General features: G+C 35.2%; 2 protein-coding genes across 6 annotated transcripts in view; both read right to left on the reverse strand.

Moving 5' to 3' along the window:
* Window positions 1-461: 461 nt before the first annotated feature.
* Window positions 462-2,926, reverse strand: LOC128223486 (uncharacterized). The gene is made up of 3 exons (XM_052932766.1): window positions 2,922-2,926; window positions 907-1,034; window positions 462-725 (listed from the first exon to the last, which is right to left on the reverse strand). Exons 1-3 carry the CDS (start codon window positions 2,924-2,926, stop codon window positions 517-519), a joined length of 342 nt encoding a protein of 113 aa, XP_052788726.1. The 3' UTR covers window positions 462-516.
* LOC128223964 (axonemal dynein light chain domain-containing protein 1-like) overlaps window positions 2,551-21,670 on the reverse strand; it is a 28,070-nt gene continuing 8,950 nt past the window's right edge. Inside the window, exons 13-26 of one of the 5 annotated variants that reach the window (XM_052933506.1) lie at window positions 21,476-21,612; window positions 16,410-16,491; window positions 14,302-14,484; window positions 13,663-13,714; window positions 13,123-13,282; window positions 11,090-11,116; window positions 10,189-10,282; window positions 9,614-9,804; window positions 7,533-7,629; window positions 6,467-6,664; window positions 6,020-6,160; window positions 5,562-5,636; window positions 4,949-5,064; window positions 2,551-3,749 (exon numbers count right to left, since the gene is read on the reverse strand). In XM_052933506.1, coding sequence (XP_052789466.1) covers window positions 3,449-3,749; window positions 4,949-5,064; window positions 5,562-5,636; window positions 6,020-6,160; window positions 6,467-6,664; window positions 7,533-7,629; window positions 9,614-9,804; window positions 10,189-10,282; window positions 11,090-11,116; window positions 13,123-13,282; window positions 13,663-13,714; window positions 14,302-14,484; window positions 16,410-16,491; window positions 21,476-21,612 — 1,854 coding nt within the window. In that variant the 3' untranslated portion in view covers window positions 2,551-3,448. Of the gene's footprint in view, window positions 3,750-4,948; window positions 5,065-5,561; window positions 5,637-6,019; window positions 6,161-6,466; window positions 6,665-7,532; window positions 7,630-9,613; window positions 9,805-10,188; window positions 10,283-11,089; window positions 11,117-13,065; window positions 13,283-13,662; window positions 13,715-14,301; window positions 14,485-16,409; window positions 16,492-21,475; window positions 21,613-21,670 lie in introns of all 5 variants that reach the window. The other 4 variants (XM_052933504.1, XM_052933503.1, XM_052933507.1 and 1 more) reach the window with 4 other exon arrangements.

A 21,670-nucleotide genomic window follows, 5' to 3' on the forward strand; every position in this document is an offset into this window, starting at 1 on the left:
TTATTTATGTTAAAGCTTGCCAGGCAAAGCGTATTTGCCCTGACCTTTACAGGGCTCATCCTAGACAGAAATTTTAGGGAGAAGTGAGAACGGGGGAGTGTGCGGGAGGGGGTTTCCCCCGCTTGCAGGTCGGAAAATTTTGAGATTTTAAATGTCAAATGGTGGGTTCTGGTGTGCCCTGGACAACTTTTCTATGCAATTAAATAGGTGTTTAAATTGTTATAAAATAGTCATACTGGTTTTTAGTTGGAATTAATTTGTTGTATATATCTTTTAAAAAAAGAGTCAAGTTTCAAACATTTTATTACATGCAAACCTACCATAAATATATATCTGAATTTAAATACATGATAAATAAATAAAATAAGCTAATAAATACAAACAAAACTAGCTGAAATCAAACAACATGACATCAATTGTAAAAAACAAAAAAGTAGTCAATATATTATCACATCCTAGTTCTCAAAACAAGAAGCACTATACACTTGATCAGTCTACACAATGTAGGTCTCAAGGTCAGCCGAGATCAGCACCTATGGCCCTGGCAAGCTGGAGGTGGTACTGAAATTCCACCTTGGGGAGCTCCCGCTTGGCCAGGTGGTAGGCAGTCTTAAGGAGCTTGACCCCAAGCTCGTCATCCTTGGACAGTTTGGCCAGTACAATTTTCTTCATGGGTTCCTGGGAACTCAGAACTGTCTTTTCCAAGGCGGCCTTGTGCTGATTTGCTGAAAATACACAAAATATTTCACAGTATCTCATCATTTTCAGCTGACATTTAAAATAATTTGGGCATATATTACAACATGTTTTAAAATATATTAAGCCAGACACCTTAAAATCAATACCACTTTGAATTGATTTATCTGCGGACTAAGCAATGCTTCTATTGTTTTAATAAATACTTACACAAGCCATGTCTCTGATGATTGGTTGTTTTTGCTGGTTGGTCATGTCCACGTGCGTAGGCGTTGTCCAACTTAGCACCTCTACAAACTTCGCAGTGCCAATTTTTATCTGCATCTTCGTTGCACCAACTGAAATTATTTTGATAATTTGACTTTTGCTTTAGTTATTATTTGATATTTACAATTTTTAGCTCTACTGGCCAAAGGCCAGAAGAGCTTATGCGATGGTAATGTGTACGTCGTATGTGCGTTTGTGCGTCAGTGCGTCTGTAAACAATTGTTTGTGAACACGATACAGTCTTCAGTTTTGATTGTATCTCGATGAAAATTGTACAGAATTTAGATATCCATCAGAGCTAGGTTCCTTTCGAAAACCATGCATGCCTTGATTATGGCCCTTGAAAGTATAAAAAAATGCTATTTTTAGCCAAGTCTATTTTTAGCCAAGTCTACATGTAAAGTTAAGTCTAGGATTAAAGAGAGACAACTTGTTTTTTGGTTGTGCAGTTGGTTTTGTGTTGTACTTTCCCTTGCCCTTGTTGAAAGATATCAAAATTACAGTTTAAAGGGGGTGGTTGATTTTTAGCTCTATTGGCCAAAGGCCATTTTTAGCTCTATTGGCCAAAGACCAGAAGTGTCTGTCGTTCGCGCATCCATCTCAACACAATTGCTTGTGAATGTTTGTTCAAATTATGCCCCTGGGGTCATTACTGGCCACGCCCCCGGGTTCCAGTTTTGGTGTACTTAAATTGGGAAATGTTTGAAATTTGTTTGTGTTTCGCGCATCCATCTTGACACAATTGCTTGTGAATGTTTGTTCAAATTATGCCCCTGGGGTCATTACTGGCCCTCAGGTTCACAGGTTTGGTATACTTAAATTGGGAAATGTTTGAAAATCTTTTTGTCTGAAACAGCTATGCAGACCCTTGCTATTTTGAATAAGGCATAATTTAGTGGTCCGCTATCATGGTTGTTAAAATTATGCCTCTGGGGTCAAAAATGGCCCTGCCCTGGGGGTCACAAGTTCCCTCGAGACTTATTTAAGAAATATTTTCAAAATCTTCTTGTTTCAAACCACAAGGCTCATACCTTTGATATGTTGTGGAGCATCATATGATGACCGTCTAGCAAAACAGTTGAAATTATGCCCCTGGGGCCAATGCTGGATCCACCCGTTTTGACCTACTTTTTATTTTTAAAGCTACAGCAATGAAATTTGGACCATGTGTACAGTTTTGCAAACGAGCATCAATGTTGTCATCTGATGACCTTTAACTTTGACCTTTTGACCAACTTTTTAATTTTTAAAGAAACAAAAATGAAATTTGGACCATGTGTACTGTTTTGTAAACAAATGTTTTTTTCCCCAGATGAGCATTACTTGGCACATATTAAAATAGTTAATGCAACTAATCTGCTTACAACACATTCTGTCCTCAGATGTTGAACGTGCAACGTTTTCAGCTAACCCAAACACAAAACGTGAACTATATGTTTGTTGTCCATACATACATGCTCTGGATTGAAAATGACCACAAGAGCCATGCCAGTAGAGCATACACACTCATGGGCCTCTTGTTTAAATTATAATTCATTGAACAACATATATATTATAAAATGGTCAAGAAAAAATACAACTTACATGTATTTTTGGATTCATTATTTATTGGGATCATAAACAGTGCAATAAATGTATCACAGATTTCATACAGCATATTTTCTGATCAGCAGTTCAACAGGTAAACTGCTATAGATATAAAATTGTTTAAAACAGTAAAACGATAAGAAACAAATAAAACCATATAAATATGTTATTATAGTATACATGTTATACCTTAAATTATGCTCAGTTATTAAGTACTCTGTTTACTTGTATAAATACTGCTCACACATATAGATAATAGGTTAAAACACACATAAAGATATAATGATAACTTACAGCAATAAACTATAACATAGTATTCCTTAACTGTTACACAAATATGTGTTGTATGCAATTTCGATATATAAATTTACTTCATCTTACATAGGAACGAAAACTACCCTGAAATTACAGCTTTCTAATAAGTCATCCGCTTTCATTCATGATAAATCTATATTAAGCCAACCTTTAGAAATAAAATTTTGAATGTACTCATATTGTTAAAAACAAAATAAAAACAATAGTACAATGTGACAGTACTAAAGGCAAGCGAATGAAACAAACAGTGATTTACCTACACACGTAATGTGAATGTTCACTAGCAAATATCAAAGTCCAGTACTACATTACTGTAATGAGTGTTACCTTAAAATGAACTGTTCAAGTAGAAATCAGTACAAAGCTGGCAGAGCTTCAAACTTTAGAGAAGTGCATAAGGTAACTTAAAGTCTTAAATAAAACTAATTGTGTCAAGTTGTCTTTTTCAATGTGTAAGACTGACTGCAAGTCCCCAATGACATTCTTCAAAAACATACTCAATAATGTTGTTCGCATTATCATTAATATCAACATCACAGTGACATTATTTCACACATTTAAAATAGTAGATGTTAATCATTCTTTATTTCTTCTTTCCTCCTTTAGACCCCTTAGAACTCTTGGACGTCTGAGACTCGGGTCGCTTCTTATCTTCCTTCACATCAGAGCCCTCCTTGGAAGCAGGACGGGTCGGTGTTTTGGGCGTCTTAGGAGTGATTGGTTTCCCATCTTTCTCTGATTTCTCACCATCCTTGGCAGTCTCTGTCTTCTCCAGCTCAGCGATCTTCTTGGCCATTTCCCTTATTTTCTCTAGGCAAACATTGAGCTCAGCCTCGGAGTTATCAGCTTTCTCCTCAGCAGTCTGGGCTCGCTCCTCCGTCTCCCTGGAAACAGGTCAAACATGTACTCTCTCAGTTTTGATAATTACCTTGCATTACATTCTGTATACAAGGTCAAACATGTACTCTCTCAGTTTTGATAACATTCTGTATACAAGTGTATGTCAACATCTAAAACAGTAAAATAATAGTATACACAGTACCTGTATTAAAAACTGAGAGTAAGATTCTAAATACAGATCAAATGTATTTTTTTTATAGAAAAAACAGATGCATAAAAATCATTCATGAAAATGGCATAACAAATATGAGATATGAGATATCAACGAGGTTGAGAAACGCTACTTGTATGGTATGTATATGTATGGACTTCTTTTTGTATGCTATTTCATTAAGATATGTGTACATTGTACAAGTGTAATGTGTCTTATGGATATTATTCCGGGAACAAGTATGTTATAATGGTTTGAGTAGATTCGTGCAAGGTGAACAATACTGACATTACTACACAAGAGCTGTCACAGAGACAGCGAGTTCGACTATTCCGCCGCTTTTCGGTGTATGGATTGAAAAGTTTTGGCGAAACATGCATGGATCACTGTTAGATTAGATTTCAATGCAATACATGATGTGCTGAGATATTTACATAAATTGAATTGGAAAATATTTGAGGTGGTACGCAAACTTTAACGTATATTATAACTAGAAAAAGGGGCATAATTTTGTCAAAATGCTTGATAGAGTTACCTCCTCCTGTGTACAGGTTGGGGGTATGATGGTGAACAAGTGTGCAAAGTTTCAAAGCCATATGTCAATGGACTTTGAAATTATTTGAGGTGGTACGCAAACTTTAACGTAAATTCTAAGTAGAAAAAGGGGCATAATTTTGTCAAATTCTTGGTAGAGTTACCACCTCCTGTGTACTAGTTGGGGGCATGATGGTGAAGAAGCGTGCAAAGTTTCAAAGCCAGATGTCAATGGACTTTGAAAATATTTGAGGTGGTACGCAAACTTTTACATAAGTTGTTACGCCGGTGCCGTCGCGCGGGTGAGTAGGATAGCTCTCCTTATTTTTCAAAAAGTCGAGCTAAAAATAACGAAAAAAGTGTATATTATAGTAAAAGAGCCTACTAGGGCATGTGGAAAGAGAGATTTTGTAAACACCTTTAACGGCAATTATAACTGGTACCGGAAGCTAAAAGTACATGTAGTGTTTCGGAACCTGTATTGTGTATGATACATACAAGAGACGTTTCTGTAGAGCATCCACAGCAGCAAGAGCTTCGAAAGCTTTGGCAGTGTTGGGTCCCCCTGCAGCGACTAGCCCCGCCCCTGGCATGCCACCGTCAGCAAGGAAGGGCTGAAATCAACGGAGCAAAGATCATAGAGACTGTTATCATAATAAACCAACTACTAGTATCCCCCTGTAAAGACCACTTTCACCAACCAGTCCCATCCCTAGCAAGCCATCAGCTAAATGGGGCTGAAATTTAATAGGCAGATAGGTAAAGATCCCCTGCTCAATCCAGTCTGTATAATAAAGTATATTATATAGTATAATATACCAACTGTCGCTCTCCTCCAACTACACTTACCTGCTAGGTGAGGCTGAAAATTAACTGGGATATAGTTTAAGACTTGCTTGATAGAATGTAAATATGCGTTTTGTTATAGCGATTAAGAAATAATTTCTTTATATTAAGGACTGGTAGTTACCATGTTTGTTTCTAAAGCTGATTATTATTTGCAATTTACTTATATGATACAAAACGCAAGCATGTGACAACAGAAAAGACAGCTTTTAAGACATGTCTGTTCTCAGAAATTATAAATGTAAGATTAATTCACCGTCCCTACCTGTGAAGCCCGCTGTTCAAGGTCGTGTTCATGGGTATTGTCATCACCACCTATCACCTCCAGCTTGTCTGGCTTCTGAAACAGGCCATGTAATAATGTGGGTTTAAACCTTTACCATGTAAGTCCTACATACCTGACTCTCTACATTATATGTATTTGCTATCAGTCATAAGGTCATGACAAATACGGCAAAACATAAATAAAATTTGTAATCTTTTGATCAGCAAAAAAATAATTCACAAACGCATATGGAACCAGAATGCAACAGAGTCCTTGAAGGCGTGTACAACAAAACATGGGAAACCAAACTGAATCTGGCAAAAAATCATGGATACGGCAGAAGTATTCAAATTAAACAATACATTATTAGCGTTAAAATTGACTTATTAAGATCAGAACTACAATTAATGGTAAACCGTTCAGTTGAGATATGTGATAAGTATTACATGACTCATTACCTGTTCAAGCGTCTGTGTGCTCTTGCCAGACTCTGGTTTCTTCTCTGGCTGTTTTTCCTCTTCGGGCTTTCCTTCCTCCACCTCCTGGGCTTCACCCTCACCTTCCGTGGGCTTCTGAGCTTCCTCTCCTGTTGCCTCAGCCTAAAAAATGAATTGATAAATGTTACTTTTAATGATGTAATTGTAAAGTACCAGCTCATCAAAGGTGAAATAGATGCAAAAGCTTATTTTGGGCAGGAGTGAGGTAGGTAGACATTTAATCTAGTTATTGAAGGTTAATAAATTATTTTTTTTCTAAAAAATGTATTCAAAAGATCAACTACAATGCAAACAACTTAAATGTACTGTCAACACTCTCAACTGTCCTCCCATAAAACACTGTATTAACACCCACCTGTACCTGTTTAATCTCTTAGTCCTCCCATAAAACACTGTATTAACATCCACCTGTACCTGTTTAACCTCTGCTTCCTCAGGCTTGGCCAGTTTTTCCTGGTCCACATAGTCATCACTGAGCAGAGAAACCTGTTTCTTCTCTTTGCTATCCTTCTCTACCTTTGATGGCGGGAACAGGCTTTCTACCGGCTCACACATCAGGTGCCCGCACAGAATCTTGGCGGTCTTGGTCCAATCCTCGCACTCTTGCTGAAATAGACATATAAGAACGGTTAAAATGTGGCAAGAGTGGGGCTTAATTCATCACTTCACATATCACATATCTTCTGCTTTTTTGAAGTTAGAAACAGGTTCTCTACACATTCACACATGCCTGCACAGAAACTTGGCCCTCAAATTTACTACAAGGAGCACACTTAAAGTTAGTGTGAGAATTTTTCAACATTCTTTCCCTATGCTAGTATTTAAACACCATTTAATTGCAGAGGTAGATACCGTTAATGTCCTATTAAATGTGCACAGATGCACCAGGGGTTCTTTTTTCCGATTATGTGACATAAATAAAGCAGACCATTTCATTGAAATACACAGAAGGGTATGTTTACAGCTACAAAGCAGCTGACACTAATCTTTAATGTTTTTGACTAAAAGCGGATTTTAAAAAAGTTGCTGAATGGAATGCTCACCAAATTCTCTTTCATTGTTCACACAAAATCTTTCTTAACAATAATGAATTGAGAGTACTGAATAATGCCAAATTTAGAGTTTATGTGTATCATGTACTATCCTCTTGAGTACCGAGAACTCCCGTGAATAGCACATACCGAAGGGGGGGGGGGGGGGGTACAGCCTCTTAATTAGTTTTCTTATTAGGTGCCTGCTCAGCATAGCAATATATATTCACTTCAGTATTTAGATATTTGAATGACAAAATGAAATAATATTCTAATCATAATCTACATACAATTTTAAACAAATGTTATCAATATAAAATGTATCAGATATTCATTTGTACATTAGCAGTTAATAAAACTGAGCATAATGAGGTCCAGCATTTTGTTACAGATAATTTCTATAATCAATGGAGGAAAAAAAACCCTTTAATCAGGAAGTGTACCTTGAGTCTGTTGAGGTCCTTGAGCTCATGGTCTGCATTCTCCTCCATCTCGTCTCGTCGCTGTTGAGTGTTCTCCATCACGATGCCGTTACAACACCTGTAATATATGACACTGGTGTAACCATTACAACTACTATAGAGTATGAGCATTATTGTTTTATGTACAACTGGCAATGGTCTCATCGCTGTTGGGTGTTCTCCATCACGATGCCGTTACAACACCTGTAATATATGGGATAGGTGTAACCATTACAACAACAGTATGTGTATTATTAATTTAAGTACACCTGGCAATGGTCCTGTTGTTGTAAGGCGTCCTAAATCACGATACTATAACAACACCTGCAAAGTATTGGTACAGTATAACCACTAAAATACCCATACCACACCTGCAATAGGCAGCCATTAAACGCTTTGTTGGGATTGTTCACTACATCCCCAGCAACTGATCATCCATTATAAAGGACACATAATTGAAGCTCAGTAATTAATTATGCCATATAATTGTCAAAGCCAATTACTTTTTTACATTTAACTATGATGCAGGTTAGTGAGCATCCTAATTGCTTGCAATGTTAGTAACAGTGTCATGAATCTGATGCAAACAGTTTGTAAACTACCATTCCAGTTACCATATTGAAAAAAAGTGTTCATCATAAATAACCAAGAAAAAAGTTGATGCATAGCATCAAGTCGGCGCAATGAAATTAGAAGAAAAACGTGCATGCAGATAACCAAAAATAGTTATTATTTCAATGATAATATTTGTTTTTATGTTAGGTGTACATATGCTTAAAGGACATTATGGTTATTAATATTATAATATTGTTACAATAGTTTAAGCCCGGAATTATAGATATTCTGGGGGTTTTCCCAAGCTAATCCTCTGGTTAAAACTAAATTATAAAAAAATATACATACGTTTCTTCGGAAGAAATATGGTCTAGAACATAGATTTCAATAACAGGAAATTCACCTTTTATTTGTACCGGCATGTTATGTTAATTCCTTGCTTTATATTTGTATATTTTTTGTAACACATTTCACAAATATGAGTATATAGAACGGGGATGAAAAATAATATACATCAAGAGGGAAATATCTGGAGTTCATTCTTTCGAATGACATTTTCAAAACAAATAATTAAGCTCAAGGTTAAAATTTCAAAACTCGGCATTTTTGCTGTCACCAAGGGAGATTACTGCGTAGGAGGTCAACTAGTAGCAATTTAATGAAAAGCTAAAGGTTTTATTAATATAGTATAAATATTATTTTTTTCTGGCATACATTATCCTTAAAATAACTGTTTAAAATGAGGAAATTACATAAATTATACAAACACAGAAACAGTAATCTAAGCTTTATTCTGTTTGAAGGATATGGGTCTGGGCTTAAACAAGTAAACTTGCACAAAACATAAACAAAAATGAATGTAATTCTGTTAAAACAAAACAATAACACAAACAAACATGTTTTAACAGTTCCTACACTATACTCTGATTCAATCTTATCAATTCTTTATCCAAATATGCTGTCACTTCCCTGGGGAAAGAAAAAGCAGGTAATTTTAACATAATACCAGGTTATCCCTTACGTAAAATAATATACACTTACCGTACTGTGTATTGCAATAAGTGGCTTTAAATCACTACTTTAATAACTTGTTCAGAGTAAAAAAACAAAACAAAAAAAAACAAGTTACGAAAATCAAATTTAAGCTACCAACCAAGACATGTATTACTCAATCTATACCATTTAAAAGAAAATTAAAAATGTTAGAAGTCAAGACAGTCATAAACAAGATACATGTATTAAGACAAAGGGCCGATTGTTCAGATGCCTGTTAAAGCTAACAACAATGTTAATGCCATCAATGTTAACTTTCAAGTCTTTACTTCTAAAATGGACACACTTGTGATAACATTTTATGTAAATATGTGAGCATGTTACAAAATAGCTCTCCTTCTATGAATAACATTGTCAACGTAAACATAGGTTCTGAACAATTGGCCCATTATAGGTGAGATACTGTTTGTATACATAATGTAAATTAACAGTAGAAGAAGATTCCTCAGACTTACTGTACTACTTTTAGGGAGAACATCTGCAGCTGTTCAAACAAGCGTTTGGCCCCCTCGTGTAGCTCATTCAGAGTCTTGCTGGCCAGGAGAGCTATTTCTCCCGCTTCCTTGGAATTTCCTTCTCGGTCCGGGGCCAGACGTAGCAGCACTTGAACCATCCACTGTATCATCTCGGAGTGAAGGCCTGACACCTTGGTAATGAAAGAACTTATCTAAACAACTAACTATGGCAAACATTATTCAAGCCTCCTTATACTTCCCTCCCAGTCTGGCACAAGACATAACAACACCTTCTGACATATCAGACTGTAAGATTTTTTTGGTAGAATGGTTATAACTTTAAAGCAGTGCCAGTTATTTGGAATATAGAGATCGAAACAGCTAACAAAATGGTGATTCAACTTAATGAAAGTAGTAATGAATTCAGGTTTGGCCTTGAACTTTTTACAGAAAGAAATCTCAAAGAAAAACATGTATGTATAATTAATTGGAGTAATGACTTAAAACAAATTTTAAAATCATTAGGAAACATCCTGCATATAGCTTTTGAAAAATACAGGCTGTAAAAAACACACCTGTTCCACAAGTTTAGCATCCTCGCTGTCAATGGCGTTGGTTGCCGTGGTGACCCACTTCTGGACGCGGCGCACACACTCGTTCACCTCAACCCTATAGAAAGTGGGAATTAAAATAATCATTAATCAACATGAAGTTGTTTTATTTTAAAAATATTCAATCAAAACTTAAATAATTGAAACTTTTACATCATGAATTAAATCTTTAAACTTGAAACTTATTCTTTAAAAAAAATTGTTTTAAAAAAATGTTTTATTTAAACTCTCAAAGAAAACAGAAATACAGTCGAAACCAATTTGGCTCAATATCACTTGGTTCGATGTCCTTGTTGGCTCGAACCGGATGCTAAGGACCGATTTTTTTTTACTCAAGCATTCCAGCTTGGCTCAATATTCAAGAGGCTCAAAGCATTTTGGAGGGTCCCTGGGATATCGAGCCAAGAGGTTTCAACTGTACCATGCAATTGTAATGAAATGACCAACAGCATCATTACATGCCAAGTATGCCATGCAATCAATTCAAAGCAACATATCCATTCATTATAATTATTCAAAGTTAAATAAAGCATGAAAAAAAAGTAATGAAATTCAACAATTAAACAATCATGTCATTTGAAAAAAATGTAGAACTGAAACTGAAACTGTTATTATTAGCAATTGAACAAACATTACCACTTGCAAGCTTTTCCACATGGAGGTGTAAAAAAATCTAACCAAATCTTATATTCAAAATGAGAGGTTTGGAGTTTGTAGTTTGAAAATTCTTTATTTTTATAGTTTTAACTAATTTAAGATAAATTGAGTCAAGCATTTCAATATTGCTTGACTGTTACACTAATAGTTACAACTGAACACAGTGGAAGAGCCTGCACGTGTATCTCATGCATTAGCAATACCGTACCCTAGGGGCCAGCCGTGATTCCGTGACCTGGCGTAACAACAACAACAACATGAGTGCCGACACACAACACGCCTGTGACTAGCAACACACACATACTGGGAGGATCTGGTACCCATGGTAACCATGATTGCACTTATGTTAACTATGAGCTTATTTTATCACCAAAAATATTCCATTTGCTTTACTGTGTGATTTGTTTGGTTCAAACTGTAAATCGTAAAAGCAACTTATAATGATGTTTGCAAAATACATTTAACTGAAATCACATAAGATATTGCCTTTTAAAGCTCACTGATTGGAGGGCCAAATTGTCTTTCGAAGATTGATGATATTTTGTGATGAAATGAAGGAACAAACTGTAGCAATTTTTTATCACTCTTTTTGATATGTTTGCGTTGATGTCTTTGTGAACCCAAGTCAAGTCAAATTTTCTGTGTAAACCCAGTGTATGTGTGTTAAACCGTGCAGTTAGCAAAACAAACATTGATAATAAGAGGAAATATTATCGACTGGTGTTAATTACAAAAGAAATTTTACATTGGATAATAATTGAAATTACATTGGAGAAAATTGAAAAGAAGCAAAGTTTAAAAATCTAAATTTGATGGAATTTTCAAAATTAAAATCAACCGTTTTTAAAAATTAAGTTTATTAACTGAATGACTGTTCTAATCTACCTATCTACACCTACATGGGATTTGATAGGAATGACTTCAATACATGTACCTGCATGTATTGTTTTTTGAGACTAAAATTATGGTTTTATACTAAGACAATATCCAGGAAACTATCAGAATCTTCTAAGTATCAGAATCGTCTAAGGTGGGATGCGTACATTTGGGGGAAATTCTTTTTTATTGAAAGCAGCAAGAACTTGAAGGAATGCTACAGATGTAGATGCTTTAGGACTGTACAATGTTTATGGATCCATATTATGATTACAATTATACAGTTTAAACTGCAAACACTCAGCTTCTGCAATATATTGACTCATTTAATGGTCTATTTCTATACAATAGGAAATAATAAAATTTACATAACAGATTATGTATTCATAAGAAAATTATACACTATAAAAAAAATGGTTTTCATGCAATATCAAGCATGCACTAATATGAATGCAACTACAAACTTAAATTTCAAAAGAAACCATAAGCACTATAGTGGCATGCTATATATGGTAAAACTATGAGCTATTAATTCCATACAAACCACACACCAGTGCTTTGTTCATGTTTTATTGGAATGGAGTGTTATTTTGTCCTGTTGAAACTCAATAGCTTTTTTAATTGATGAAAAACAAATACATATAAGTGAACTTCAACTAACTTCATAATATGATATCAATATTTGTATCAACCGTAAAGTATTTGTGTTGTGGGTGATTGAACAAAATATTTCTGCAGGTTCTTGCCAATTAAGGAGAACTTTTGGTAAATTCGAAAAATCACTTTAGTTTTCTTACGTACAGACAGACAGTGGTCAGAGATAGTCCTAGAGACGGTCATGGACACTGAAAGCGACAGTTGGGGTTAGCACGGACGGCACATGTTGGTTAGCACACAGAGATGTCAACGTATCACATAGACTTAAGAAACACTCAAAGTAATGGTGGTTTTAGAATAGAGTTTGGTACAACCTATTAATGTTAACCATGGCAATTATTAGTTTGAAAGAGAAAAAAAAAAGATGTTAAACTGAGTTTGTTTAACCTTCCCACTTATGGTTAAAAACAACAAACAATTTAGTACATTTTGACCGATTATATATGACTTTAACCTATATGGTGCAACTGGTTACAATAATTGTAAATAGTGTGCAAAGAAAAAAACCTTTAAACTTACAAGGCCCAATAAAAGTGTGTTGGAATTTTTTATATTATGTGAGACAAGTTGATACAAAGACCCATTGTCAGGAAACCCAACATTAGAGTAAGTGCTAACAGATCTTGTGCTTCCGCGGGTGTACCCGTGTACCTGGTGTGTGGTCTGTTTTCCATGCGTTCGTCCTCCCTCTGTGTTGCCCCAACATACTCGACAGCCTCCTCGATGGCAGCCAGCCACTCCTCCATGGTGAGAAGCAGCCCTGCCCACTCTGTGTCGTGTATGGGCAATGTCCCGTTGAGGCACGACGTTATCTTCATGTCCCAGGTCTCCATACCGTTCATCAGGTGGATCACGTTTGTCGCAACACCTGCAGTGAAATGTGCACTATATAGTCGGGATTTTAATTGGATAGTGTTACATACTGAAAAATCATTCATATTAGTGGGCTTGAAATTTGTTTTTCAAAAAAGGAAATTTTCGTGGGTACTTAAATTTGTGGATTTTCATTTTTTTTGAGAAAACAACAACAAATAAACGAAAATGTGATCATGTATACCCTATACATAGACAGTATGATTTCAGAATAAAAGTTCAAAATTTCTTCGGGATCTTGAATTCGTTGATAAGCCACCCCATGAAATCCACAAAAACAATATATAATATAATATCAACTTCACTATTAATACACTTGTTTTGTTTATGATATGTTGGACAATAATTATATATTAAAACACAAAGTTGTTTCACCATTTTCCCCAGTGATTCTTGTATTGAACTGATGCAGTAGCTTGTCCACCTCCTGGAAAATATCAAATATTGCTATGTTATTATGTGCAAATACTTATGATTCAAAGAACATCAGATATACTTCCAAGTATCTAAGCATAATATTTATTAAAATGGTGTGATGGAAAAAAGACCTACCATTGTATCAACCATAAATGGAGGTAAATACAGAGTAAACCTTTACAAAAGTAATAGTGAGAATACATAGAGTAATTGTAATATTGTACCATAATATAAATCACCGAGTGAGCTCAGAAAGCTATATTTAACTTTAGGTTCTCATGCGGTGAAATATATTGCAATCTTAAACTGAAAGAAAACAATTTTTTAATTATTATGTGCCTAAGAAGGATGTAAAATGACAGTTAATTATAGTTTTAAGAAAAGCGCACCAAATTATATGGGAATGTAACGATATCTCAGAAATGACATCGTAGAAATTGTTTTCAAGTATCATTTTGTTATTTTCACTGTTTGGAGCAGTAAAAGAATTTTTTTTATCTATGATAAATCTCCAGAAACCACCGGAAATCATATAAAACATGACATTAGCACATTAAACTACCAAGAGAATACATGACATTAACACACAAAACATACATCGTTAAGGTTCATCATGTTCCTCTGGTCCGGGTGGGCTTCCCCCTCAACTGAACGGTGACGACCAAACATCTGGAGGGCGTTGTCGGTCCACCCCTCCATCTCCATCTTGACGGCATGTAGTTGTTCCTGGCCAGACAATAGCATGTCTCCACCAAACTTTTCAGTCTCATGACTAAGGAGCTGGAAAGCAAGATATGAAATGTAATTAACATCTCCATATTAACAGCATGGAGCTGTTCCTAAAGGCTGAACAATAGCATGATTCCAACAAATTTCATAACCTCATGGCTTTTCAGCTGGAAAAAAGATACAGAATGAAATTATCATCTCCAATCTGGAGAGCATGTTAAGTTCGTGGTCAAACTATAGCATGTCACTGCCAAATTCAGTCTTATGGTTTAGCTACAATATATAAGATAAACCATGATAAAACTCAGTGTGTCTTCTTCTAAAGGCTGATACTGAGTTAATGAAAATGCAGTTTCCTAAGATAACTTTTAACAATATTTAAATGATTTCATTGGATATCTTTCAATCGAGGCAAGCACCTTTTATAATTCCAACAAACTGCAATCTTTTGCTACCTCAACCACTTGAATAACTATGACAAAGTTAACATGCTAAAATGTAACAAGCATTAAAGAGTAGCTATCAAATTATCAAATTCTGCCTATATGTTAGTTTATCCCAAGCACCAATTTCACAAAACATCTTAAGTCCCTCAACTGGATTCAGCTATACTCACTACCGCATATATTTTTTCTGATATAATTGATAATATTTACATTCCTTAAGAGTTTTTCGAAACATTATAGAAATTATCTTAATGATAATAATGACAACCTAATTTTTTTAGTCAAGTAAAGATTGAAGTATAAATTTGGCTTAATGAAATAAGCTACTTGAGCTTGTTATGCTTAAGAATTTGGGGCCAAAACAAAACATTAAATTAATGCCGAGTAATAAGGCAACCTCAGTAAATCTATAAAATCACTAAAAAGTAGGGATGGCAACGAGTAGTAAAATGAATTCTCGAGTACTCGGACGATCGTTCGATCGAGTATTCCGGGGTACTCGATTACTCGGAAAAATTGAATATGTGTTCGCAAAGACAAGATTGTGTATACATGTATCGTTAATGACGAATATTGTGCGTTGGTCGTATTATTGGTCATTTTCACCTTTAAAGTAAACTTTCATAACCTATTTTAACAAAAAATGATATAAAAAGAACAAATGTTGTTTCAGGCTTTTAATTTGTCTTATTTGTTTCATTTTATACAAGTATGCTCTGCAGAAATGAACAACAATCAGAATTACATAACGAAAATTAATACCATACATAAAAATAGTGAACGAAATTCAATACAAAGTTCAGTTGTTTACTATACAATTTTTTTTTTTAAATGATAGTTTTTCGTACTGTGTAATTGTTGTTTACCTCATTAGTATTCATAATTTTTGATTTAAAATATCAACCAATCAATTGTGATAATCATTGCAAAAATAGTTAAAATACGCCCATTAAGAAATCAATTCTCGTAACGGTCGATACTCTTTCGCTCGTTAGCGTCCATTGTTTGGTAAAAGGTCTCTAATTGGTATACAATAGAATTGTGTAGGTGAAAGTACTGCTATCAAAACTTCGCTTATTGACATCAGTGCTAATTTGAAATAGGGGTCCTTTGTTGACAGTTTGCAACTATCACAACAACTGTCATCTAATTGATTGAGGTCAATTGTGTACACAGCGGGGATTAGAGTGACCGTAAATTGTCCTCTTGGCAACTAACCAGATCTGATATTTTGTCTGTAAATCGTGTATTTGGTGATTTTTATAGATTTTTTTCTTTTTTTTCCGAGTACTCGAGTAGTGATTTGGTACTCGAGTAGTGATTTGGTACTCGAGTACTCGGACGTTCGATCGAGTACTCGGGTACTCGTTGCCATCCCTACTAAAAAGGGTTAAGGCGGATAAGAGTGAAATCTACCCCACCTTTTCCCCTTACTTAATAGAGCGTTGGCACAAACTTGCTTCCATTTGTGGAAATAACACTGTTGTGAATAAATTCTATTTATTCAAGTGATATGAAACGTATGCCAACCTCTTCCCACTTTCTCATTTCCTCCAGTAGGCCACGCTGTTCCTTCTCATCAGGAGCGCGCACAAACTGTCCATCCTTGGTGCTGGAATGGGGAGTAAACTTGTTCATCATACAGTCATGTTAGTGATATTTACTTTGGAAACAAACAACAAATACAAATACTGCAAGTTCAGTGTAATTTAAATCCTTTGTGCTGAAATTGCAATTTCACTAATTATCAGAGTAAGTGATGAAATAAACAAATGTTAATCATTTCATCATACTTAACATTACAAAACATTTTATTGGGTTGACTAGTTGCAAAAGCTTTTATTATTTTTCATATATTGTCTACATAGTGTAATTAAACTGTTTGCAAATGAAATTAGCACTTCAAGTCATTGATGCACTCAATGATCTTGGCTTTATTCCCGCCCAAATTGGACACATGAATTTCAAATCAATTGCAACACCTACAACCTGCCAATAGACTTCCTGCATCAAAGATTATGAACTGCAGTCATCAGCATTTTGGCATATATTATTATGTATCACCATGAACTAGACACTAAAGACATAGTCCCTAACACAGGATCCATACGTGTACAGTTTGCATTGGTTTTACATCAACTGACCAATTAAATCGTAGCTCTAAATAATCCTCACAAGGACAGCCCTGTTTTAGTCGAATTTCTTTGAGCTAAAAGATCAAAACTGGTCTTGGAGTTTTTCAAATGACTGCCTCTTTGGTTTTTGGATGGGTTTTTTATTAACTGATTGACGAAATACACTATATATGCTAGTTTCATTTGCAAACAGCAGTTACAACAAAAACACTGAACTGTGCATCATGTTGAGCACCTTGTTTCACTAAGGTTTATAGAGAAGCATGCATCTTAACATTGGATGAACTAAATTGTTTCAGTGTAAATGAAAAATCCAAATATTCGCCAACTAATCTTCAGTAAGTTTTTTATGAGTGTATCTAAACTTTCCTGCAATCAAAGCATGTGAAACACTATTGACTGATAGTCACATCTAAAATGTGGTGAATATTTCTATGAAGATGTGGCACTCTGGGAGAGGTGACAGCCCTGGTGGTTGAACTAACGAGTCAAGAAGCACACTTGTGTGATAATTCTGCAATGATTCCAACACCATTCTAGATTCTACTCTACAAAGCTAGACTGCCAAGATAAATATTACAAGTAAACCTCATCTAACGATTTATATCGATTCCAAGAATCTCTATTGGGGACATGATCTACCTAACAGGTTTATTTAAATACTGAATTCAGGGGCGTAGCTTGACGAAAGTATACCGTAAATGACTGGGTATTAGACGCACTTTTTTCCCTCAGATTTTGATGCAAAAAAATGCCTGCGTATAATACCCAGTAACAATTTTTTGAACTTTTTTTCTGATGTCAATTTCAAGCCGAGAGTTTGTTTAGATTTATGTAGAAAGGGATGTTACTCGCGTCATATTGATCGAGTATATACGGGTTAAAACGGCAGTTGAAGATCGGGATACGGTATATCGTAAGACGTTTATAATTTCAACAAAAATATTTTATATTTGGACACCCATAATTATTTCCCAAAATAATTTATTTTGCGTACCTAATTTTCGGACACCCAAAGGACATCAATCATAACTTTCATAGTTACCAAGTTTCACAGACGAAGAATATTGATTTTTATCTTTACACTGCCTGGCTAGATTACCTAACCGTATACACCACGGTGACAATTTAATTAGTTACTACCCATCCTAAACGATTTATTGCCTGTTGAAAAGGAAGTGTGATATATTTATTGGAGGATTAAAGAAACAACAAGGGCAATCAAGGGATTAAGAAAACATCGACATGGCATGTTTGTAAAACGATCTGCCAATAAGCTTTCAAACTTGTACCACACTTATAGACTATATGAAGCAATAATCGTACAGTTATACATTAATCCTGCATAGCAATGTCCATGCTCTCCACGAGATCCTCGTGGGCATAACTGTAAGTTATGTGACGTCACACAGTGTGACTCTTTGATCTGAAGCCGATAGAATGTGTTTATTCAGTTCAGTGCATGTATAAAATGGTGTTTTAATTAACTTCATGAAGGATTTACACTTATAGGCGTAATAAATAAGTTTATGACCATTGATTACTACGGATAAATTAATAAGTGGTAAAAAGCAAACATGAAGAAAAAAGGCAGGTTATACAAACATGTAAATAAAATGTAAAAATGATAATTTTCTATGTATTCGGAGAGCGAAAAAAATAATTAATTTATGGTGTCCGAACTCTTGTGAATTACGGTATTCAATATTATTTTGAATAATAAATTGAATTAAACAATAATCAAACTTACATATAAAAAAGCAAAGTTGGGCACTGTCAAAATATTTTTTTTGCTTAACATAACTTTTCATTCTCGACAGTATGGTTTTAAAGATAACCATCGCCATTTTCACGAAAAAATATTTTTTGTCACTGTCAACAAACATGGTGGCTGAAAATGCCGGACGATTTTGACATTTTTTCTATGCGTCTTTTAACCAAAAACATAGATTAAAAGTTTTTTTCTCGGATTTTTCACAGATTTTTTTCCCTGCGTCTAATACCCCCTATCGTCTTATACCCAGTCATTTACGGTATGTGTAGGCCACTTTCTGAGGAGGAGGGGGGGGGGGTCACGAGGGCATGCATCCCCGGGATTTCGTTTTAGCTAGGTGGTCTTGGGTGCGTTTTAGCGTATAGTTCTTTGTTGTAAAAAAATTAATGAGAGTAACGATATCAATATGTTTTACCTTTAATAAATGTTTTATGTAATGAACAGCGTCAAAGTGCAGACTACTGGTATGCACATTTCGACAAATCATATACGTAACATTAATGTCGTATGCATGTGTATTTTAGTGAAAAGGAAAACGATAGATTTGAAATACCTGGTGTCCGATATATTAATTAAGTTTTTATTGCAGATTTGGCATTTATTTTTATTATTTTTCCGAAAATTGTGTAGGCCGCGGCCTACACGGCCTATAGGAAGCTACGCCCCTAGAATTCAATCACAGTCAGATTATGTTGTGATGAGAGAGTGGAATCTTATCTATATAACTTATACACCCAAACTGGATGCATGATTTTAGAAAGAAAAGAAGAGAAAATTCTATTTGCTGTGGACCTGCTTATACATAAGTATTCAAATTGAACTCCAATTTATAGGCCACAGGTGCATACAAAGCATTCCAGGCAGAAAAGGTTCGGTTTTAAACTTTTACAAAGATGAAGAGAAAAGAATATATCGATGGGCTTGGTGGACAATACTCACACAATTGGTGATCTAAACAGATTAGATAGGCAGAAAATATCAATAACAAACTTTCAACAATCATATTCTATAAATACACCATTATTTCAAAGCAATGTGACAAATCCAAGTATGAAAGCAAGTTTTCTGAACACGATGGATACATATTATATAATTTGTCAAACACTAAAGAAAAACATTAGTTTTATAAGCAGCTGATATTCTGTTTGTTTATGAAAGCAGTGTGCATCTTATTTGTTTAAAAAACAACAACAACAAAACAAAACTAGAAGCGCCGCAATGCGACGAAACCAGGTTTTCGTCATGGGCAATCAGAAATTATAGCCAATTAATTTGTTGTATGACTTTATCTTTACTTTTATCAAAAAGAGACGTAACTGAAAATTACTGTTGGCGGAAACCATTTTTCTATTTTTAGTAATAGTGACCTTGACCTTAGCCCCTCCCCACTCAAAAGCAATTCCAAGCTAGCTCTTCACATAAGCTACCTACACATTAAGTTTCATCAATATCTATCAATGCTAACTTATGTTATTGGGCAGAAACCATTTTTCTATTTTTAGTAACAGGCGACCTTGACCTTAGCCCCACCCCCCTCAAAAGCAATCCCAAGCTAGCTCTGTACATAAGCTACCTACACACCAAGTTTCATCAATATCAGTCAATGCTAACTAAAATTATTGGGCAGAAACCATTTTTCTATTTTAAGTAACAGTGACCTTGACCATTTTTCTATTTTAAGTAATAGTGACCTTGACCTTAGCCCCTCCCCCCTCAAAAGCAATCCCAAGCTAGCTCTTCACATAAGCTACCTACACACCAAGTTTCATCAATATCTGTCAATGCTAACTAAAGTTAGTGGGCAGAAACCATTTTTCTATTTTAAGTAACAGTGACCTTGACCTTAGCCCCTCCCCACTCAAAAGCAATCCCAAGCTAGCTCTTCACATAAGCAACTTACACACCAAGTTTCGTCAATATCTATCAATGCTAAAGTTATTGGGTGGAAACCATTTTTCTATTTTTAGTAACAGTGACCTTGACCTTAGCCCCACCCCCCAAAAAAAAAAATCCCAAGCTAGCTCTTCCCATAAGCTACCTACACACCAAGTTTCATCAATATCTATCAATGCTAACTAAAGTTATTGAACAGAAACCAATGTTTGAAGCCCGCCAGCCCATCCGCCCACCCGCCCAACGACAACCTCATTCTAATAACCTGGTTTTCGTTGAAGACCTGGTTAAAAATCAGGCACAGAAATCAGTAAAATATCTAAAAATTCCTTTTACCAAAATGACTTTTAAGTTTCAAAATTAATGCAAGCTTAAAAATTTGAATGACATAACAAGGTTAAAATATTGAAGCTCTTTAAAATAAGCAGTGGAGAAGCCTTACCCATACCTTGCCGTGAAAACAAACAGGAAGTATGATGAGGAACATGGATATAACATCAGGAATTTAGTACAAGTAACATAAATAGGTAAGAACTTGATTAACATGTTTAAAATACTTGGTCAAACAGCTAGAGTACAGTTGAAGGAGAAGGAGATGTTTATTAGCTAAAGAAATAATAAATATTGAACACAGCTTTCAGGATAACTAAAATGTATAAAAAGTCAATCATAAGAAAAGCTCACAACATTCATGTACATTTTGAAAATCATACAGAAAGTCTTCAATAACAGATGATATATCCTATTACATTATAATGTAGTTAGCCAAGAAAACCTAAAGTAAATATACTTACAAGCATTTCCTGAGTTCCTTCAGCCACCATTCAATTCCCGGAGCCAGCACGCGTAACTGTTTTCTCATCTCCTCCTCGCGATGTCGGAGGGTGATGCTGAACTCCTCGACCATGTCCCGCCAGCGTTCTACATGGGTCTGAAATATGGGGGCAATTATTATTACACGGCGATATCAACCAATTAATGCCGGGGGC

Source organism: Mya arenaria, chromosome 17, assembly GCF_026914265.1.
Source record: "Mya arenaria isolate MELC-2E11 chromosome 17, ASM2691426v1".
Taxonomy (NCBI): Eukaryota; Metazoa; Mollusca; class Bivalvia; order Myida; family Myidae; genus Mya; species Mya arenaria.

Excerpts from the sequence above, each read along its gene's own strand:
- LOC128223486 (XM_052932766.1), bottom strand. Across the intron at positions 726-906 it reads TCATCAGAGACATGGCTTGT|CAAATCAGCACAAGGCCGCC; the intron begins GTAAGTATTTAT and ends GTGTATTTTCAG.